The following is a 17398-nucleotide window of genomic DNA, read 5'->3' as shown; positions in this document are numbered from 1 at the left end:
CAATGACTCGCCCCCAACAGTCAGCAGCGGCTGCAGCTGACTATGCGGGATACCGGCATCCACAGCCACTCTGTCTTGGAGGATTGAGCCTGAGCCTGTTTCTCCCCATCCAGACCCGTCGGCTTCCAGACACGGGACAGCACTTGATAGCTTCATTGGGGTGGCCGGTGTGGAAAAGTACAGCTGGGTGTCATCAGCGTACAGCTGGTACCTCACACGAAGCCACTGATGATCTCACCCAGCGGCTTCATATAGATGTTGAACAAGAGGGTGAGAGAATCGGCCCTGCGGCACCCACAAGTGAGGTGCCTCGGGCCGACCTCTGCCCCCGTCAACACCGTCTGCGACCGATCGGAGAGATAGGAGGAGAACCACCGATAAACGGTGCCTCCCACTCCCAATCCCTCCAACCGGCGCAGCAGGATACCATGGTCGATGGTATCAAAAGCCGCTGAGAGGTCTAATAGGACCAGGGCAGAGGAACAACCCCTATCCCTGGCCCTCCAGAGATCATCCACCAACGCGACCAAAGCCGTCTCAGTACTGTAACCGGGCGGAAACCGGACTGGAGCAGGTCTAGATAGACAGTTTCATCCAGGTGCAAGGAAACTGATATGCCACCATACTCTCTACAACCTTCGCCGTGGCGAAGGTTGGAACAGACGATAGTTGCCTTAAAACAGCGGGTCAAGGCAGGCTTCTTGAGGAGGGTCTCACCACCGCCTCTTTCAAGGCGGCGGAGACTCCCTCCACCAAGGAAGCACTCGTAATTGCCTGGAGCCAGCCTCGTGTCACCTCCTGGGTGTCACCTCCTGGGTGGCCAGTACCAACCAGGAGGGGCACGGGTCCAGTAAACATGTGGTGGCATTCAACCTACCCAACAACCTGTCCATGTCCTCGGGAGCCACAGGGTCAAACTCATCCCATAAAATATCACCAAGACCACCCTCGGACGCCTCCCCTGAGTCACTGCAATTTTGGTCCAGACCGTCCCGAAGCGGAACGATTTTATCGTATAGATAACCGTTAAACTCCTCAGCACGTCCCTGCAACGGGTCATCCCACTCCCCCTGGTGAAGGAGGGAACGAGTCACCCGAAACAGGGCGGCTGGGCGGTTATCTGCCGACGCAATGAGGGAGGAGGCGTAGCAACGTCTCGCATCCCTCAATGCCACTAGGTAAGTCCAAAGTTAAAAATCAATTTAAAAAACTTATTCAATGGTGGCCGAATTAAAACCGTCAAATTGACAAACCTAAAATACCCCATATAAAATTACAGAAGATTTCCCTGGATTGGGGAGGGAATGGAGATTTTACAGTATCCTTCACCTGGAGTGGGGTGGGAAGGGAGATTTTATAGTATCCCTCCCCTGCCACACCCACCAAGCCACACCCACAGAACTGGTAGTAAAAAAATTTGAAACCCACCACTGTGTCAGAACCTGCTAGATTTCACCCCTGGGCCACAAGGTGCTCCATTGCAAAAACGGAGTGTGTGTCTGTGTGTCAAGAAATCAAGATGTTGGTTGTGACTGCGTGGTCAAAGCCCAGTCTGGGTTACTGGCAATTTGGGTTAATGAAGTACTGTGAACAAAGCCTAAAAGTCTTGTTAGGTGTTGCCTTCAGGCAGTAATTGGTACTCTTCATACATGTTGAATTGCAATTCAACTATTTCAATAAGTTCAGTGTGTATTTTCTACAGCCAAAATACAGCCAAAATACAGACTCCTTCTCTGTTTAGATAGATGTGACTAAATTAACATGTCGTTCTGAACTTGAGAGTGATTTGTTTAATTGTGTGATTTGGAATATTATGTGAAACCAGCCATAATACCTAAAAACTGTATTTATGATTTAGCATGTAATGTAAATCTAGTCAAATGTAGTTTGTATATAAATCATTATTAGATAGGTCATGGCTTAATACAATATCTGAATGCAGTTAATGTCTAATCAGTCAGATTGATTGATTCAAAGAGATGGTTCATCCATACTACAGTGCATGGCCACCTCATTTGAGTGCTTTGCTCGCTGTGTATAATTCATTATATGAGGAATGTAAACTGACAGCCTGCTTAATTTTCTAGCATGTTGTACAAGCTCATACAGGTAGTTTATAATTCAGTATAACATGCAAAATTGTGTTTCTGCCAGAAACCTTGTTTGGATGAACAGAATTTGACTTTCAGCTTTACAGAATTAGTGTTTTTTTGTTTTATCCTTGATAGCAGAAAGGACTTTAGGGTAGCCCAGCACTTCCAGTGGAAGGTAGCCTTTATTCCAGACTGATTTCTAGATTTATAAGCTATAGTAGCTACTGAAATGTAGCGATACTATTATTCCTTGTCTGAACCCAACCTATATCTACCATGCGGGGGGTGGGTAGATTTCTGGCAGAGACCCAGCTTTGAAACCACAAAGAAATACAAGGCAACGTCTTTCTTTCTCTCATTTGTTTTCAAAGAAAGCAGCCTGCCTGAAACTTTTTAGGCTCATGCAACAATCACTGCTACAAACTGATGACTTTGCATTTATGGCCGAAACTTATTTAAACACAGAAATGTTTTTATGGATCTAGGTTACTGAGCTAAAAGTTTAAATCTATTAGTTGCTCTAGTATTATTGCAATTAAAATCATTACAGGTATTAAATGAAGAAGGAGGAATTATACTTGGTTTCAATATGGGTTGTGATGGAGTGATCTTGTGATTCCAGAGACCAAGAATTCCGTCCTCTGGAATCACACTCTATCGCAACCCATATTGACCAGATATCTGGTCAATATGGGTTGTGATGGAGTGATCTTGTGATTCCAGAGACCAAGAATTCCGTCCTCTGGAATCACACTCTATTGCAACCCATATTGACCAGATATCTGGCACATAAACACTCCTTCTGTAGCCTTAGGATAAAACCTGAGGGCTTCTCCTGAAAATTATCCTCCTTTATAAACTGGAGGAAAGGGAGAAGGGTATATTTTTTGTGAGTTCTATGTTTCCTCAGTTGCGCTTCATGTTATTTATTACAGAACTGAGGAAAAAATTATCGTGGCTGCTATACCTGATTGTAGGAAGTCACAGAGATCAAATGAACAGTGCAATAATCCTAATCAATAAGGTGTTTTGCTAACTTCAGATATCAAACGAACAGAAAATGACCCAAAGGTGCTTTTTTTTCCCCAAGAGGCAACTGGACTTTCTGGTTTTTCTCTGAAGACGTTTTGCTTCTCATTCAAGAAGCTTCTTCAGGTCTGACTGGATGGTGAGGAATGGAAGGATTTACACGAAGCAAAATGTCTTCAAAGAAAAAACAGAAAGTCCGGTTGCCTCTTGAAAAAATACCTTTGGGCTAACCATGACCTGGATGACTGAGAATCTCCACAGACATTTAATGAACAGAATTTGACTTTCAGCTTTACAGAATTAGTGTTTTTTTGTTTTATCCTTGATAGCAGAAAGGACTTTAGGGTAGCCCAGCACTTCCAGTGGAAGGTAGCCTTTATTCCAGACTGATTTCTAGATTTATAAGCTATAGTAGCTACTGAAATGTAGCGATACTATTATTCCTTGTCTGAACCCAACCTATATCTACCATGCGGGGGGTGGGTAGATTTCTGGCAGAGACCCAGCTTTGAAACCACAAAGAAATACAAGGCAACGTCTTTCTTTCTCTCATTTGTTTTCAAAGAAAGCAGCCTGCCTGAAACTTTTTTAGGCTCATGCAACAATCACTGCTACAAACTGATGACTTTGCATTTATGGCCGAAACTTATTTAAACAGTTCCCGGGAGTGATGCAGCCAGGAGGCATTACTTCAGGTTTGCACACTGCAGCCCTGGAAAACGCTCAAAAAAAGGCTCTGGTTTCCATCGAATGTCACCATTTCAGAGATGTTGTCATGCCCATCAGGAAAAGCCATTACTGAAAAAGATAGCGGGGGGCCTCACACTTTCCAAAACAAACTTAAATTCTATCATTTGACGCTGATCTTGTGGTTTGAACTTGGTGTCTTATTTTAGAAACATTCACGGCTTAAGCAGAAATGAACTGCAGCAGACTTGGCTTGGCTTTCTTACTGCCAGGATCTGAACAGTAAATTTTACTCACTGAAGTCGTGCTCTGAAGTCTTTAGCTTGAGGGATAGTTTTGAACGACCCATCCTTCGCTATTTGAATTTCATGAGTAAGAATGGAGGGACTGTATAGATCTCTCCATGCTGGGGCAAAGAGATAAAATCTCATTTGTACTAAATGACACCACTGTTCTAGTAATAATCAGAATGAATTCTAAGGCCCTTGCCTTTTTTCTTTCTTTTTTTGTACCTTACTTTAGACCCAAATACTTCAGACCCAAATACCGGTTGGAGCAGCTCTTCCATATCACTTTCTCTGTCCAATGGGATTGTTCTTTTTTTAGAGCTTTTTAAAATTGAAACTCATTTTAAAAATTTAAAATGAGTTTCTGTTCATTAGCAGACTGATGGAGACCTTTCAGCAATGGCTCCCTTTTTTTCAAGCATCCCCCACAGAAAAACACTTTCATTGTTTTCCTGCCTCAAAAAACGGTGACTTTCTCTGGGCTCAGAACCTGGTCAGTGCTTGGATGGGAGAATCCCAAGGTTGCCGGTTAGATCAGGGGTCCCCAATCCCTGGGCTGCAGCCCACTTGGAACCGGGGCACATGAGAGGCAGGCTGGTGTGTATGCATGCGGCTCGTGCGAGTGGTAGGCTGGCACACACACATGCGCGCAGCTCAACTTGCAGTCAAGTCCATATGTATGTGCACTGGTCCACCAGTCCCATAAGTTGAGTTGTGTGCAGGCATGTACACCACCTTACCACTTGCCCGTCCCGGTTCTCTCCTCCCCTCCCCCAGCCAGGCTGCCAAACCACAAATGTGGGGATCACTGGGTTAGATAGAAGAATAAAACAAAAATCTGAGAAGGCTATGGAAAACCTCTTCTATTCTTTGCCCATAAAACTACATGGACTGTCCAGGAGGTCACTAAGCATTTAACTCAACTCACAGAGACTTTATCTACTTGTTTCCTTAGACTTTTAAGCATTGTTAGTCTTGCCTTTCCATTTAAAAGTGCTTTGATTTTATCAGTCTAAATGGACCAACGCTTCATACAGCTTATTTCTACTTTTAAAAAAAATCCATATTGTTTCTTAGTGAACATAAATGAGTGCATGCTTATCAGAAAGATAAAGCACTTTGGTTTCATGCCGCCTTCTTTAAAATGCCTGATAATTAATAACAGGAACAAAAAGCCTGGAACAAATGAGTTACCCAAGTTTTCCTTCCCCGTTCTCTTGGGTTCAAGAACGGGGAGCTGTTCAAGTAAGAATTATTACTTTCCATCAGCAAAACTATTTGGCTCAGCCACGTGATGTTCACAAGATGCTGCTTTATGCTGAATCAGTCTATTGATTCAGACCGACTGCCCTTTTCCTCAACCTGGCGCTCTCCAGATACCTTAAAGCAGGGGTGTCCAAACCTGGCAACTTTAAGACTTATGGACTTCAACTCCCAGAATTCCTCAGCCAGCAAAGCTGAAGTTTGTGGAGTTGAAGTCCACAAGTCTTAAAGTTGCCAGGTTTGGACACCCCTGCCTTAAAGAATAGTTTCCATTCTGTCCAGCCCACATGAGATCAATCAGAAATTGGAAATCAAATGTGAATAAGTGTACGCCATAAACACAATACAACTGCATTGCTTTTATTTTCAAGGGAATTGTTTGTTGTTCTTTCAATTTATGTATTGAAAAATACATGTGTTTGCATGTCTATAGCCCTGTTAATTCAGCCCTCCATAATAATCCATGTTTCTTTTGTGGCCCCTTGGGAAAATTAATTGCTCACCCCTGCTTTGGAGGACACAAGGTCAAACAGAGCAGAGAGCCTAAGCAGCAGGAAGGAAACTGGGAACAGCCCTGCGCTGCCTTTCCTGCTTGTTGAGAGATAACTTTGTAATATGGGCAACAACGCCCAAGAGGTGCAGTGTACAATGGAGTGGCTATCCAAGTCAGCATCTTGATGTCTTGAAAAAACTTCTAAATGCCTTCCCAGAAGGCTGCCCAGAAGGCCTCTGGAAAATCCAGATGTCACTGCTGTAGCAGTGTTAAAGGTGAAATAAAGGAAAGGGGCTGGTGCTTGCAACTGCTGTCAACTCTGAAGCAAACCTGGCTGAAGCCATCTTGTGTTGCCTCATAGTTGCCACAAAGCCTGAGAGTGGGAAGGGAGGGGGGAAGTAGATAGCCTGGCTAACTGCCAAAACAATAAGTTTTCCTGTGGGAACCAAGGTCATTGTAACAGGTGGCTGTTGGAGGAGGAGATGAGTCTGCCATCCACTCTAACTGTACAATGTGACTGGTGCCACCTGGGAGGGGGATTTTACTCTTTTAATTAGGTGAAAACCATGGGAAATGTTAGAGTTGGTTTTCACCAGCTGTGCCAACATGATGTATCCAATAAATATGTTCTTTGGGGAATCTACCTGTCTCGGAGTTCTGCTTTCAATGGGTGTGTTATTAGGAACACTGACAACTGCCTTGTTATAATTGGGAAATGAGAAATAAGAATACTATAGAGATAGTGCTCGACTTACAACCATTTGTTTAGTGACTGTTCAAAGTTTCAACGGCACTGAAAAAGGTGACTTATGACCATTTTTCACACTTACGACCGTTGCAGCCTCCCTTGGTCACGTGATCAGAATTCAAGTGCTTGGCAACTGGCTCATATTTATGATGGCTGCTGTGTCCCTGGGTCATGCGATCCTCTTTTGAGACTTTCCGACAACAAATTCAATGGGGAAGCCAGGTTCACTTTAAAACTGTGTTGCTAACATAACAACTGAAATGATTCATTTAAGCACTGTGGCAAGAAGAGTCATAAAATGGGGGTAAACTCACTTAAGAACTATCTGGCTTAGCGATGGAAATTTTGGCCTCAGTTGTGATCATAAGTTGAGATCCCCCTGTGATCTTTTTTAAAAAAAAAATAACAAGAATCATAACGATGAAAAGGGGGGCCGTGGTAGCTCAGGCTGGTAAGAAGCCTGTTATTAGAACACAGCAGCCTGCAATTACTGCAGGTTCAAGCCTGGCCCAAGGTTGACTCAGCCTTCCATCCTTTATAAGGTAGGTAAAATGAGGACCCAGATTGTTGGGGGGGCAATAAGTTGACTTTGTAAATATACAAATAGAATGAGACTATTGCCTTACACACTGTAAGCCGCCCTGAGTCTTCGGAGAAGGGCGGGATATAAATGTAAATTTAAAAAAAAAAGATTATACAGCCTCTCCTTCAGGTGATATAGGGAAGGAGCAAGCAGCCCCTCTCGTCTTCGTGTCATGCTGAAGACATGACTGAAGAGGCTGCTAGAGAAGAATGGTGGAGTGGACAGCAGGGAGCCTCTGAATCTTTTCCAAATCTTCTGCTGCCACGTGAGCAGGAACCCAGGAATCCTTTCCTGTTGTGAAAGCAGCCATAGGCAAAAAAAGGCTCCTGCTACAGACAATTGTGCATTAGTGGTGGAGGAACAACCTTTCACTGATGTCACCAGAACAATTGAGAGAAAGGTGAACCTCCTGTACTGTATTCACCATAGGACTGTTCCCTGCATTGGATGCTAAAATTAGGGGATGTCTGGATTGTGGCACCAAAGTCTTGGGCTGAAGTTTGGTCCCTAAAATGCTATGGGTCCCTGGGGACAGCTGTTCAAAGTAATTGCTCTGCATACGTGGAAACATTCTTGCTAATCTCTGCCTTTTCCTTTCCCCGTAGGATACTCCATGCTACACAGCAAGGAAATTATCCCTGTAGCAGCCATCAGCCTGCTGCCCCCACTGTTGGTGGCTATCATGATCACCGTGATATTCTATCTCTGCCGAACCCATCGGCAGAAGAAGCTGTCCAAGCAGTGGGCCCAGAAACACACTCCGTGCCGTGAGCGGCCTGAATCCAGCAGGGCCCCCACTTACAATGAGATCCTGTCCGTCAAAATAGATCATCATTCTGCTCTCCACCCGGCCTGCGCCGGCAACCTCAACCGTATCAACGAACTCCTGCCGGTTGAGTTGGAAGAAAGAGTGGGAAAGGGGCAGTTTGCGGAAGTCTGGAAAGCCAAACTAAAGCATGCATCTTCGGGCAAGTATGAGATGGTGGCCGTGAAGATTTTCCCTTGTGAGGAATTTGCATCCTGGAAAAATGAAAGCCAGATCTTCACGGATGCCAACCTGAAGCACTGCAGCATCCTTCGGTTCCTTTCCTCAGAGGAGAGACACTCTGGACTTCAGAAAGAATACTGGCTGATCACTGCCTATCACAGCCAAGGCAATCTTAAGGATTACCTGTCCAGGAATATTCTCAGCTGGAGGGACTTGCAAAAGATGGCAGGTTCCCTCGTGAGTGGGGTGACCCACTTGCACAGTGACTACACTGCCGGTGGCAGTCCAAAAATTCCCATTGCACACCGGGATATCAAAAGCACAAATGTTCTCATTAAGAACCATCAAGAATGTGTGCTCTGTGATTTCGGAATCGCTTTGCGGCTGGATCCATCTTTAAGTGTGGGAGATTTTGCTAATAGCGGACAGGTGAGCACTGGAAAACAAAACTTAAGAGTTTATTTTGTTTGTGGAGAACTTGTTGACTCAAGCGAAGAGGGCAGTGCGCATTTCTCCAGCACACCATTGCCATCGCCCACACCCACATACATTCTTGCATTTTTCCACCCCCACTTGTTTCTTTACCTGGAACACAGGCATCCGTAAAGAGGAATTATATCCTGTGTATGCTTCCTTCTGATCAGGAACATGTTCCATGTTGTATGGAAACACACGTGTAGAACTCTCCATGTTTTGTGTTCTCCTGTGCAAATGTTCATGCTCAGCATGTAGATATGGTGCATTCAGGATTGTTCTTATTTACAATTTCCCTTGATTGAAATCAATCCAATGAATGTTCTACCTGTACTGGTAACTCTTTAGATCAGATGTATCGCTTGGCCCTGCATTCATTATGAGCAGTTAAGTCCGTCAGAATTTCCTTATTTTGGAGCTGGCTCTACCCAGAGCAGTGACATGGTGGCTAGCAATGTTTTCAATGAAATGGATTGATATCTGATGCACACACAATACACACACATACACACTCATACACACACAATATGTGCACACACACACACACGTTCTTTATTCGGCACCAGTTCAGTATAATCTCTGTTGATCAGTTGGTTAGGATCTCAGACTAAAACCATGCTATTTTCCAGAACTTCCTTCTTTTTCTGTCTTTTGGAAAAAGCAGGAAAGGTATGGAGGAGCATTTATCAAACCACAATGAGTACAAATGAGTATTTCCTGAGGGTTTTTTGCACTACTCTTCAAAATTTCAATATAAATGGGTAACATATTTCTTGGGCAAAATTCTGAAGAATAGAATAGAATAAAGAATAGAATTCTTTATTGGCCAAGTGTGATTGGACACACAAGGAATTTGTCTTTGGTGCATATGCTCTCGGTGTACATAAAAAGACAACATACATTCATCAAGATTAAAGATTGGAGATGTTCCATATTTTATGATGGTGATTTAAAAGTGTATTTTATTCTGTAGCCAAAGCCTATGACAAGACATTTCATGTGATGGGATGGATCCGTCATAGCTTTTAGTGTTGCCTTTAAATTAACATGGGTTCTCTCTCACACTTACACACGTGTACCTGTTTTAATCTGTATGTGGTTATCATTAGGTGGGTACTGCCAGATACATGGCTCCGGAGGTTTTGGAATCCAGAGTGAACCTTGAAGATCTGGAATCCTTTAAACAAATGGATGTCTATTCCATGGCTCTGGTTTTATGGGAGATAGCGTCCAGGTGTGATGTTATAGGAGGTAAGGCAATCAACATTTCTCAATCATCTTTTTCTGGACCAAAGGAGGGGAATTTTCAAATTATTTTCATTTTCATAAATAAATAAAAATCATTTTCAAATTATTATTGAAAATATTGTTTCCATCTGCTTATTCCAATAAGTATTGGCCAGAGGGCATGGGAAAATGCATTCCTGAAATGGAAAACGTTCCAGGTCCAGTAGAGAAGAAATCTGGTCATTAAATTGAAAAGTCACCTATATCCAAGAACCATCAAATCAACATTAGAGTAATGACTGGGTTATTTGGCTCATTGCAAAACAGTTTCATGCAATTCACATGGGACTGCACTACTTACCCACTATGAAATAATTGCTAGCATTAAATTATATTAAAATTGTTCTCCACTTTAGCGGAGTTCAGAATCATCTTCGCTGATAGACATTAGTCTCAAGACTCATTAGATTTGGAGAAAACAGTCAAGAGGATTATACGATATTAATGATATATTGTTTCAACGATAATCTCTACAGAAGTGAATGAATGAAAATTATTTTGTAGGGACAATAATACTCTCTTACTAATTCCCAAAATGGTTAGGATTGGAAATAATCAGATATGGGGAAAGAAAGGAAAAGAAAGAAAAAGAAAGAAAGAAAGAAAGAAAGAAAGAAAGAAAGAAAGAAAGAAAGAAAGAAAGAAAGAAAGAAAGAAAGAAAGAAGGAAGGAAGGAAGGAAGGAAGGAAGGAAGGTGGAAGGAAGGAACGAAGGAAGGGAGGCAGGGAGGGAGGAAGGAAGATTCCAGGGTGTAGTTCAAGACTTCTACAGCATCACCAGTTCAAAGTGCTGCTGAATCCTGCTGATTTACAATCAAATGCCTTTTGGAGGGAGCGGGGCTCATTGGCAGCTGTCTGAATCATACGTAATTGTCCCAAGCGAGATTTACCTTCTTTAACAAGATTTATTGGGATGTAACGGATAGAATTTCAGCAACTGAACTATAAATATATTTGGATAGAGATATTTTTAGCTTCTTTCTAAAGGCGTTCTTGTGAAATGGTGATATGCAGTTCATTTCCTTGATAAAGGAACAGGCTGTTTATCAAAAATTCCTGAATACTTATCAGTCTGTGAATCAAACATCAGCAGCAGATTATACTTCAGCCAGCAGTTGTCATATATAGTATATGTTAAATAACATAGGAAAGAAGACCAGGTTTGTTGGTCTGTGGTCAAGGACTCCACTACTTATCTCCCATGACTATTCCAAAAACAGTAGAAATGGAAACACTACAAGATAGTGCCTCCTATTCTCAATCTTTGCAGGTGGTCCAGAAGGAGATCATGGGAGATGACAGCGAAAACTGCTAAAAGGTCTACTGAGAAGGATGTATTTCTACCATCCAAGTCCTGATGAAGGACATCTACTAAAGTGACTAATTTTGTTTCTATGCCATGACTAGGCCTGAATCCCAACTAAGGGAGACCTAGACCAGGGGTCTCCAACCTTAGCAACCTTAAGCCTGGTGGACTTCAACTCCCAGAATTCCCCAGCCAGCTTTGCTGGCTGGGGGATTCTGGGAGTTGAAGTCCACCAGGCTTAAAGTTGCCAAAGTTGGAGACTCCTGACCAGACAATTCATCTCCTCTAGACTCCTTTGTAAATGATATAGAGCAGTGGTAGTCAACCTGGTCCCTACTGTCCTAGTGGGCATTCCGGCTTTCATGGTGGGCAGTAGGGAATTTGTCCGATACTGAAGCACTTTCCTTTTTTTTTAATTTGACTTTTTTAAAAAAATTCATAACATTATTTAAAAACATTTTCATTAGGTTTTCATAAAATTCCCTGTGACAATTTAAATTTCTGAAAATATACTATTTGTATCGCCCGCACATAAATTTAGTTCACGTTACGTAAGTGAAACTAAATGGCGCTATAGCGTGACCGCAAACAAAATAGTCTCGTCCCAGAATAGCTCACGCATCTCCCCCCACACCACCCAGCTGTAACAGACAAGCAGAGCTGGTAGCCGCTGCCCCCCCCAAACCCAATCCATGGTGCGCAAGAGCCATGCGCAAACGACGATACACTTTATAAATCACCATTACTGTGGAACCGGTGGGCGATTAGAAAATTTTACTACTAACAGAGATACAAAAGTGGGTGGTAGGTATAAAGGTGGTGGTTACCACCTTTAAAGTGCTCCATGGCTTAGGGCCCGGGTACTTACGGGACCGCCTGCTGTTACCTTATGCCTCCCACCGACCCGTACGCTCGCACAGAGAGGGTCTTCTCAGGGTGCCGTCCGCCAAGCAATGTCGGCTGGCGGCCCCCAGGGGAAGGGCCTTCTCTGTTGGAGCACCTACCCTCTGGAACGAACTTCCCCCTGGTTTGCGTCAATTACCTGACCTTCGGACCTTTCGCCATGAATTGAAAACGCACTTGTTTATCCAAGCGGGACTGGCTTAAATTTTTAAACTTTTTGAATTTTAATAATTTTAATCGGGGTATTTTTATGAATTTTATGGGTCAAATTTGACGGTTTTAAATTTTTGGCCATTTATAGAATATGTTATTTTAATTTTGTTTTAATTTGTATATTGTACTGTTTTTAATCTGGCTGTACACCGCCCTGAGTCCTTCGGGAGAAGGGCGGTATAAAAATCTAAATAATAAATAAATAAATAAAAAGGTTGAAGGTTCCTGCATGAGCAGGGGGTTGGACTAAAAGACCTCCAAGGTCCCTTCTGTCAGTTTCCAACAGCAATCAAACCCAGAAAGCACACACAAATAACTGATTCATTAATTCTCTCTATATACATAATCATACATACAATACCAACAGCCGATTCTTCCAATGTGGTAGTTTCCAACAGGCAAAAAACACAGGCAGAGGAGAGAACAGCAGAGATGAGTTTTAGTTTCAATTCAGCAGACAGACCCAGAGCTTAACACAGCTAAGCCACGCCCAGACTTCTTGCTTAAGTTTCTGCTTCCAAAACAGCCCTCATTGGCTGACCCAGTTGCTATGCCTATTCATTGGCTACCATGTCTTCCCAGTCAGCCCCCAGTGGATGACCTGTTGCCATGCCTATCCCAGTTCATGAATATTCTGACACCTTCCAACTCTGTTATTCTGTCAATAGAGTGCCTACCACTTTCTCAACAAACTTCCTCTAAAAGAGGAAATTTCAGACAAGAAGAAATTTGTCAAATATGGTGCTATCAAGACATGAACTCCTCAGGAGAAGGCGCCCCACCTCCTTTTTCTGAGAAGCAGGTACAAGACTCTTCCTCCGAGAACAAATCATCACCTCCTGAATCCAGCTGCACAATATTCTACCCGGTTCTATGAAGAAACCAGCAGAGACATGGACCTAGCTATGCAAGTGGCAAAACTCAGATATTTAATTGGTTGATTTATCTGCAGCCGCTTGATAGCATCTAAACATGGAACCAATAAGCAGGCAGGAAATGAGCATGTAGGGCTTTTCCTCCCTGTATTTTGATTTACAGCAATGCCATATTTTGTGATTTCTTCTATTATTGTAGAGGTGAAGAATTACGAACCACCCTTTGGATCAAAGGTCCGAGAGCGACCTTGTATGGAAGTTATGAGAGACATTGTGCTGTATGGTCGAGAACGACCAGAGATACCAACAAACTGGTTGGCCCACCAGGTGAGTTCTCAAGCCATTCCGGACCAATGTGATGTCTATCCTGCTTATTTTAATAAAATTATTAAAAGATAGTAATGGGAAGTCCACTAGTAGAATCTTTTCTTTGGTTGAATGTCCACCTTCTTGCAACCAAGAAGATCAATGCAATTGTATCACTAAATTAATTAGTTATAATTATTTATAGCTGTATAATTAATTACAAAGTAATTATATAATTAATGCTTTTGAAATTATATTACTCATAGTTAATTCTTGCCAAAGGCAATCTGATTTAACTATCAAAGAGCTTTTTTCTGTACCTTTTTCCTTTCCCTTCAAAACAGCAGCCATTCCAGTGCCAGCAGAAACAAGCAGTGCATCGCAGAATCCATTTCTGTTTAATTATTCCTTCAAAAATTAACATTGAAAATCTCTTAAAATATAAATCTGCTCGAGAGTAGTTAACTATTAATTTTAATAACCTTAATCTTGCCCTACCAGCTTGATGGAATTTTAATCCATCTATTAATATCCATAGCAATCTTATTTATAACAGGGGTCTCCAACCTTGGTCCCTTTAAGACTTGTGGACTTCAACTCCCAGAGCCCTTCAGCCAGTCCACAAGTCTTAAAGGGACCAAGGTTGGAGATCCCTGATCTATTTTAAATTTTAAATTCATTTTTAACTATCAGCCGTTTAGTAATTGCTATATTTTAATTTCTTTTAATTGTATATATCTTGTATTTTATTTCTGGCTGTACACCGCCCTGAGTCCTTCGGGAGAAGGGCGGTATAAAAATTTAATAAAATAAAAATAAATAAAATAAACATTAACCATATTACTTTCCACGTGTTTTGAAATGTTTTTGTGATATGTGATCCTAATTATTTAGTATATTCCGTACAGAAAGCAAAAGGCAACCTCTTGCAGTGATCTATCATATATCAAAGAAACTAAATTAATTTTTCAAATTAATTTATAACATGAATATTTAACAAATTGTTGAAATATCTGTATCAAGTTAGGCAATGAAATAATTATCCAATGTTGCAAAAAAAATGTCATGAGCATGTAGAAATAATCCATACAATGTATCTAACAATAACATGAGGTTGTTGAAATTCATTTTCTTATTAAGCTACACATAAAGTTAAAGGTAAAGGTTCCCCTCGCACATACATGCTAGTTGTTCCCGACTCTAGGGGGCGGTGCTCATCTCAGTTTCTAAGCCAAAGAGCCAGTGCTGTCTGATGACAATTCCATGGTCATGACTAAACATCGAAGGCGCACGGAACACTGTTACCTTCCCACCAAAGGTGGTCCCTATTTTTCTACTTGCATTTTTACGTGCTTTCGAACTGCTAGCTTGGCAGAAGCTGGGGCAAGTAACAGGAGCTCACTCCGTTACGCAGCGCTAGGGATTTGAACCGCCGAACTGCCAACCTTTCTGATCGACAAGCTCAGCATTTTAGCCACTAATCCACTCTGTCCAGTGTAGCTACACACAGTACTGCCAAAAAAAAAAAAAACCAGAAATATGCCAATGTGATATTTCAGTTTTTTCTTTTTAATACAATTACAGACATTTCTAAACTTCTGTTTTCACTGTGTCATTATGAGGTATACACATTATGAAGTGTAGATTGAGGGGGGGAAATAAATTTTAACAACTACAGAATCAGGCTGCAGCATAACAAAATTGACAAAAAGTGAAGAGGCCTGAATACTGTCTGAATGCACTGTATCTGCAATGTTGAACCTAGGTATAATCCGAATGTCTGTCTGTCCTGATAGCAGAATATGGATAAGTTTACAGTGGGAAGGCAGAATATGCGGTTGTTCTTTGGGAGAAACTTAGGCTAGTTTGAGCCTGTGTTCAGCAAGCAAAATAAAAAAGTGCAATTTGAAAAGGAAGAAAATGGAAAAGTCACCTTGCTTACAAGAACTGATTAAGAGACAGCTTTGCTACCATTTTCTGATGCTTATATGTAACTGCAGAAATAAAATCTGTTATCATTTCATCATCTAGGCTAGAATCTTTTGAAAAAAATATCTCCTAAAACTAGCTGTTCGTACAAAGACTCATTTTTAAAGCTGGAATGCAGAATTCTGAAGCACAGCTAGTTATTTCTTTTTTTAAAAAAATTCTGTTCTTTCAAAACTATCCTCTCTTTCCATCACTTTTTTTCCCCAGTAAGGACTAGTAGAGTCCCTTTAGGCAGCCGAAGATTTGATAAGCAAAGGAAACCCCCAGGTACCTATAAATTAACACTTGGGTGCCTTTAAAGATTAGCCTTTCTGCTTCGAAAGAGCCATTTGCCTGCTGAATTTTAAATTTTTGCTAATACAGTAAGTGTCCCTTACTTCATCTCTGTTCAGTTTCGCTTCATTTTCCTTTCCTTTTCAGTGTAGCCACCCCTTTCCATTTCCATGGTTTGTTACTATGAGGAGGAAGCAGAGAGTATCTGAAAGCCTATTTTGTGTGTTAGAGGCAGAACAGTTGATGGAGAGGGTGCGCAACTTGGGCGTCCTCCTGGATGAACGGCTGTCTTTTGAAGATCATTTGACGGCCATTTCCAGGAGAGCTTTCTACCAGGTTCGCCTGGTACGCCAGTTGCGCCCCTTTCTAGACCGGGATGCCTTATGCACGGTCACTCACGCCCTCGTGACGTCTCGTCTGGATTACTGCAATGCTCTCTACATGGGGCTCCCCTTGAAGGGCATCCGGAGGCTGCAGTTAGTCCAGAATGCGGCTGCGCGGGTGATAGAGGGAGCCCCTCGTGGCTCCCGTGTGACACCTATCCTGCGCAGACTGCACTGGCTACCTGTGGCCTTCCGGGTGCGCTTCAAGGTTTTGGTAACCACCTTTAAAGCGCTCCATGGCATAGGGCCGGGCTACTTATGGGACCGCCTACTGCTACCGAATACCTCTCACTGACCCGTGCGCTCTCACAGAGAGGGACTCCTCAGGGTGCCGTCAGCTAGGCAGTGTCGTCTGGCGACACCCAGGGGAAGGGCCTTCTCTGTGGGGGCTCCCACCCTCTGGAACGAACTCCCCCCAGGACTCCGTCAACTTCCGGACCTCCGAACCTTCCGTCGCGAGCTTAAAACATATTTATTCATCTGCGCAGGACTGGATTAGATTTTAAATTTATTTTGGTTTTCAATGGGTTTTATTATTTATACTACTTTTTAATAATTCGGCCTTTTAGAATAAGTTTTTTAATTGTTATTTTAATTTGTATTTATATGTTTTTTACTTGCCTGTGAACCACCCTGAGTCCTTCGGGAGATAGGGCGGTATATAAATGTGATTAATAAATAAATAAATAAATAAATAAATAAATATGCACATGAAGATTTTATAAGGCAGATTATTTTAGAGGCACGTGATGATTAGGGCACCAAGCTATAAACTTGGGAGTCTTTCATTTCTAGTCCCACTTTAGGCAAAAATCTTGGCAAGAAAACTGCAGAGACTAGTCCAGGCAGTCACTAAGGAATCCACATGGACTTGAAGGAACAAAATAATGTATAAGTTATAATTTGCTGGATGTATTTGTGTGCTCTGTCTTGCTTCTTCACTTCTGAAGTGTGGCTTTTGAATCTATGCACATGCATACATGTACAACACACGTGCAAGTATGCTTATATAGATAGATGGTGAAGACTTTTGAAGATTGATTTCAGCTGGGGCTCCAGGTCCATGTCAGCTTTACAAAGGAGACCAGACTAAAAAATAGATACGTCAGAACTACTTTTATTGTAACAATTACAATAACAAAAACTTGCAAGTCTGAATGTGCTTCCCCCCATCAGTCTTTGAGTGAAGTTTTCTCAAATTATTTTCTTGACCTGGGCT

At 42.1% G+C, this 17398-nt stretch overlaps 1 protein-coding gene across 1 annotated transcript in view; it reads left to right on the top strand.

Moving 5' to 3' along the window:
• Nucleotides 1-17398, top strand: part of LOC131203859 (TGF-beta receptor type-2-like) — a 49911-nt gene that overhangs the window by 31069 nt on the left and 1444 nt on the right. Inside the window, exons 3-5 of the mRNA XM_058194579.1 lie at nucleotides 7781-8600; nucleotides 9755-9896; nucleotides 13428-13555. Coding sequence (XP_058050562.1) covers nucleotides 7781-8600; nucleotides 9755-9896; nucleotides 13428-13555 — 1090 coding nt within the window. The remainder of the gene's footprint in view (nucleotides 1-7780; nucleotides 8601-9754; nucleotides 9897-13427; nucleotides 13556-17398) is intronic.

Source organism: Ahaetulla prasina, chromosome 1 (assembly GCF_028640845.1).
Source record: "Ahaetulla prasina isolate Xishuangbanna chromosome 1, ASM2864084v1, whole genome shotgun sequence".
Lineage (NCBI taxonomy): Eukaryota > Metazoa > Chordata > Lepidosauria > Squamata > Colubridae > Ahaetulla > Ahaetulla prasina.
The sequence above is the reverse complement of the archived record's forward strand: the minus strand, read 5'-3'. Positions and strand labels throughout refer to the sequence as shown.